At 57.3% G+C, this 5362-nt stretch overlaps 1 protein-coding gene across 1 annotated transcript; it reads left to right on the top strand.

Annotated features, from left to right (window-relative positions):
• Positions 1–3192: 3192 nt before the first annotated feature.
• NAT16 (N-acetyltransferase 16 (putative)) lies at positions 3193–5065 on the top strand (the record flags this gene model as incomplete). Its single annotated transcript, XM_032327376.1, is given in 4 exon segments — positions 3193–3394; positions 3397–3449; positions 3451–3537; positions 4031–5065. Coding segments are annotated over 4 exon segments (564 nt in total), but the record flags the coding sequence as incomplete, so codon positions are not given.
• Between the last annotated feature and the right edge of the window lie 297 nt (positions 5066–5362).

The raw sequence follows: 5362 nt of genomic DNA, 5'->3' as shown, positions 1-5362 counted from the left end.
GGCTGTGGCTCTGGGGCACCCCCCATGGCTCATTGGTCTATCTTCCTCATCCCCTGCCTGTGCCCCATTTTATCTTGTCTCCCCCGCCTCTGTTCCCGAGGTCTCTATTCTCTTCCTGACTCTTTTTCTGGCTCTCTCCTCCGCTTGACCCCTTCCCCCATCGCGCACCGTGGGGAGAAGGGGGAGTGTCGCTGCTTTCTATTTATGGTCTCCCTGGGGAGGGGGCGCATTGCTAGGACTTTTTTTTTTTTTTTTTCATCTGCTTGGCCCAGAGTCACGAGGTGTCATGTCTGTGTCTGGTATCCGTGCCTCCTCCCACTCCCCTCTCCCAGCCTCTCCTGCCCCGCACCTCCCTGTCCGCCTTTGTCTCCTTCCTGCCTCCCTTCCTGTCCTTTTTGCTCTCTTCTTTGGGGGCTTTGTGTTGCTGCCGTCTCTTTGTCTCCGCCTCTCCGCTGTCTGCTCCCTCCACTCCCTCTTCCAGCTCCGAGAAGCTGTCGACGACCTCAAGGGCATCAATATTTCAGGTGTGTGGGGTGCAGGGGAGGTGGGGTGGGGGGCCTCCCGGCATGCCCAGCGAGGACTTTAATCATCCCCTCCCAGAGTGAGCATTCATATTTATAAGACTGAAAGAATGGAACAAGGATGCGGGGATATGGAGGGCAAGGGAAACGCTGCCCCTCTTCCTGGAGCTCAGTCCAGGAGATGCCTGAACTACATCTCCCACAGTGCCCTGGGGGCACGGGCTCCCTCTGCCTAGATACCTTATGGGAATGACAGTTCAAGGAGCCAGGTTGGAAGGCACTGTCCTGAGGGATGGAAAGGAACCAGAGTGTGGAGCCAGGGTTGTGGGGCCAGCCAGCAGCTTTGGCTTGGCCTGGAGCCTCTGGCTTGCTTTGTTCCCAGCACCCACCTCCCCCAGGGTTTAAGGAACTTGGAACATTTGTGTCCCGTCCCCCAAAAAGGGAATAGGTACAGAGGAGTGCCTGGGAAGAAAATGAGAGAGAAGAATTTGCAAGCTCTTCCTTCTTTCCTGAGACCTCCTTACAAACAACCTTATTGAAGATGAAGACACACCCTTTGGAAAGAGTCTCCCCCAACTTGAAAGCAAAGGAGGGTAACTGAAGCCTCGTGTCTTGAATCAGTTGGACGGGTCCCTGTCTCCAAGTTGCTCACATTCTGTCCCCTTTGGGGGCTGTAGGAAATTAACAAGCTCAGCATGGAACACCAGCTGATATTTTTCAGGGACCCGTGAACGACTGGTGAGGTTGCCTGGAAATGTAGACGGAAGCCACAAGCTAACTTGCTCATTTCTGAGACCCATCATTGCCAGAGCCTGCCACAAGGAATCTGATGCTTGAGCTGGTCCCAGGCTTGTTGGCATGGAAGGGCTGACAGTGGGGGGAGGGTACCAGGGATTCCTCCCAAGGACTCCATCTCTGGTTCTGAGCTTTTAGTTCTTGGGACCTTTGACTCCTGCCAAGGAAGGACCCAGTAATTCCTGTCCTTGCTCTTCTGCCTAGGCTTGGAGGCCCAAATACACCAAAAATACACTCCCCCACTGGCCTGGGAGCCAGGAAAACTTAACCTTGACCTCAAGCCTGGCTCTATCCAAGTGGAGTCACCTTAGGCCAGATCTGAGCCTCCTTTGGGTGTCAGTTTCCTCACTGTTAAAGAAGTGGGTTGAACTTGATGGTCTCAGGTGCTCTAGCAAGGGCTCTAAGATCGTCTGAGTCTTTGCTTCCCCTCTCTCTGATGATACTGACCTGATGCTGTCTTACCTCAGCCAGGTAAGGATTACCCAGGAGGACCTTAGACATGGGGCTTTTGTTTTGAAGTTTCATCTGTATAGCAAGCATGCTGTAGTTATGTAAGCTGTTTATGGTGTGGGAGCTAAGACCATCCCTAAACTCCTTAGTGCCATTGTTTGTCCCCTCTCCCAAACCTAGGCGGTGTGCTTGTTAAAAAAGCAAACAAACAAACAAACCAGTATCATCCCCCACAAAGTAGCTAGTAGATGTGTCTCCTGGGATGTTGGTTAATGAGGCTTGAGGTCGGTTGTCGGAAGGGACTGTTATAACTAGCTGAAAGAGAGGAGGGGGGTTTAATTGATTGATTTGGTTGGTCTGGAGGGGAGAGGTCTGCAAATGAAGAGCCATTAGGACTTGGGGAGGGGGCTTTCTCTTGGCCCTGTTTCTGGCAGGGAAAACAGAAGAGGCTGAACGGTGACAGATCCAGGGGAGCTGACCCAAAAATGAGAATAGGAAGGACACAGAAAATCTTGAGTAGGAGATAGGGTAAGAATTATAGGAAGAAATTAGAAAGAAGAACAGAGGGAGAGAGAAAATCAGAAGAGACTCTCTGGAGGGAAGGTAAATGGAAGAGGGGCATAGGTGATCTTCGGGGACATTCTGTTTGCCAGAGCTCCAACAGAGCCTTTTCCCAAATGATCATCTAGCCCTAGAGGGGAGCCAGGTCTCCCTACGGAGAAGGAGGGAACAGACTCCAGCAGGAGGAAGGGAAAGGCGTTTTGATCAGCCTGGGAGGAATGACTTGAAATTTTCTAATGGACCTATCCAACTGTCCACTCTGGTTAATGTTTGAATGTATGTGTCAGAGGTGGGAGTGGAGGGTACTGGACTGGCAAGAGGGGAAGATCTGGAGTTTATACCCCCCCCCTTTGCTCTGGGATTGTGACTGGCAATGGTAGGAAAGGCGGGGATAGAACCCTCTGTTTTCCCCAGGGACCCCTTTTGTAGGGAGAGTGGAGATGATGGTTTCTCATGTTCTTGCAGAAGTCTTGGAGAAGTGGTGGGACCTTTTCAATCTTTTACCCCTTCAAGGGCTTTTTGCCCCTTGTCTGAGTCCCTTAGGGGCAGCTGGATGTGAAGGGGATCTCGGGACAGTCTCTGAGGAGTTCATGGGGTTCCCGATTTGTGACTGTCGAAGAACTCCCTGGTAGGTTTGGGAGCTCTGGGAGCTTGCCAGAGCCAGAGGTCCTGTATTCCTGGGGTCTGTGTGGAGAGCAGAAGAGAAGGGGTATTTGTGTAGGAAAGGGCTGTGGGGGCTGGAGGTATTGGGGGCCACATGTGGAAGCAGGGGCTCTGACCACAACACTGGGTTGTCTATTTTCTGCAGGGAAATGAAGTTGGAAGCCAGGTGTGGTGCAGCCAGCTCAGAGGTCCCTAAGCCTGAAAACAAGGCCAAGTCAGATGGCCAGCCACATTCAGACGCCTGGAGGGGGAGGCTGCCACATCCAGATCCGGATCACGGCCTGAGGCTGAGAGCGAGACCCCAGGGACTGAGTCAGGGCCTGAAGCCAAGGCCAAGCCCTTGGGGGCCAACCCCAGGTCCAGATCGGGGCCTGACGCCAAGGCCAAGCCTTTGGTCTTCGTGGTGGCACAGAACGGGAGTTTGAGGAGGTGCTGGCCATCTCGGGGGGCATCTCCAGTAGGCCTCGACTACTACGTTCCCAGCCACTACCACAGCCGGCTCCCGGATCCCGACCGCACCGTGGTGCTGGCCAAGCGGAAAGCAGTGGTGAGAGTCGGGGCCCAGGTGAAAGCGGGGTGAAGCTACGTTTGGTGACTGGGATCTTAGGAAGGAGAGGAGGCCTGAGGAGCCAGTCCGCTCTGCAACCAAAGAGTCAGGCGTGCGGATGCAGGGGCCCAGCAATGAGCGCAGTACTGGGAAGAGTGGAGGAACCAGAGGGAGGGACTGGTGTTTGAAGATTCGTTTGAGTAGTTTTGGGAGTCAGGAGCATAAAAAGAGGAGAGCAGGCAAAAGAAGGTAGACTGGAGGTGAGACCAAGAGCGGGGTCAGGACCCCTGAATGGACTGAACTCTCGCTCAAAAAGCATCTGGAAACTGCGAGCGGGCGGGACTGCTAGAGGGGGGTCGGGGCGGAGCTAAGAAGAACAGGGGGGCGTGGCAGGGACTAGGGGGCGTAGCAAGCTCCTGGGGGTGGGGCCAAGGAAAAGGGGTGTGGCGATGCCCAGGGACCCGGTGTAAGCGGAGCTGGATCCCCTCTAGAGGTGGAGGAGACCGGGATGGAAGGGCCGGCTCTGGAATTCGAGACCCGAGGGCTGAGGAGATCTCCCCGGGCAGGTCTGGGCCTGGCCTGGCGCCCGGGGTGGGGACGACGGAGTACTCAGCGTGTGGGAAGAGGCGAGTCCCGTAAGCCGAGAGACCCGGGTGGGGCGGAGGGCCCCCTAACGGCGTCGGTGAGCAGATCGTTCTGGAGTCGGCGCCCTTGATCGACGCCAGGGAGACCGTGCTGGTGGAGGGGCTGCGCGTGGCGCCCAGGGAGCGCGGCAAAGGCGTAGCGCGACAGTACCTGGGGGTCAGGGTGGCACAGCTCACGCGGGACAACCAGCTGGGCCCCCGTGAGTTGAAGAAATACCGCCCAGTCACGCAGCAGGTGAGAAGGACCCGGGAGCTCGCATAACCAGGCGTCCTCCCGCCTTGCGCAGTCACCGGCTTGCTTTCTCTGCTGAGTCTGCCGAGTGGGGGCGCCCGTGAGCCCTGCACCGGGACTCGCAGTCCTGACCCAGGCCCTTTAGCCTAGTGGCGGTCAAAAAGCTCCCGACCCCCAGCGGTCCAACCCTCAGTCCTTACTCCAGAGGGCTGTCGAGCCCCGGCGTCCGGAGTTCCGTGACCCTGCCTCCCCTCTATTGCTCCTGCTTCTCTTCAGGGACCCAAAGATCCTGATCTGGGCCTTTGTCCTTTCCCTGCGCCTCCCTTATCCTACCGACTAATCTGCTTCCCACCCTTCCCCTCCCCTCGGAGACCCAGGGCCCCACACCGACCTCGCCCCTCCTTGGGGATCCAGGCACATATTCAGAGGCACGCCTCCTGCTGTCGCCCTCCGCACAGCTCGACGAGCTTCCAGAGGGACCATTATCCAGGACTGGCAGCCCTACCGGCCGAGGGAAAGCAGCCCGCGCCCGCTGGCGGCCAAGGCCTGGAGTGGCGCGTGGACAGCCCCGCGTGCTCACGCTGTGCACGCGCCCCTTTCCCACCTCGCATGGCGGTGACGGCACGTGGCGCTACCTCAACATCAGCGCCTTCGGCAGTGATGACGCGCAGGTGCAGAGCAAGCTTTTGCGGCATCTGCAGCCCCAGGCCCCGCGCCTCGCCGGCCCCATCGTCATGTGCCGGCTTTTCCTAGCGCCCCAGTTATGGTCACAGCTGGCTGACTTCTGCCAGGCCGGCCGGGGGCTCGAGCTGGTCAAGGGTGATACGGAGCAGCATCTGCTGGAGGCCGCCATCTAGGGTGTGTCCTATCCGAGCGGACAGAAGCAGCACTTTAGATCTGCCGAAAGCCCCGACCCGCTCTGTTCGCAAGCTCCGCCCCCTGCCCCTGC

The sequence above is a fragment of the Mustela erminea genome, chromosome 20 (assembly GCF_009829155.1).
Source record: "Mustela erminea isolate mMusErm1 chromosome 20, mMusErm1.Pri, whole genome shotgun sequence".
In the NCBI taxonomy this organism is placed as follows: Eukaryota; Metazoa; Chordata; class Mammalia; order Carnivora; family Mustelidae; genus Mustela; species Mustela erminea.
Note: the sequence above shows the minus strand (reverse complement) of the source record. Positions and strands in the feature narration are given on the sequence as shown.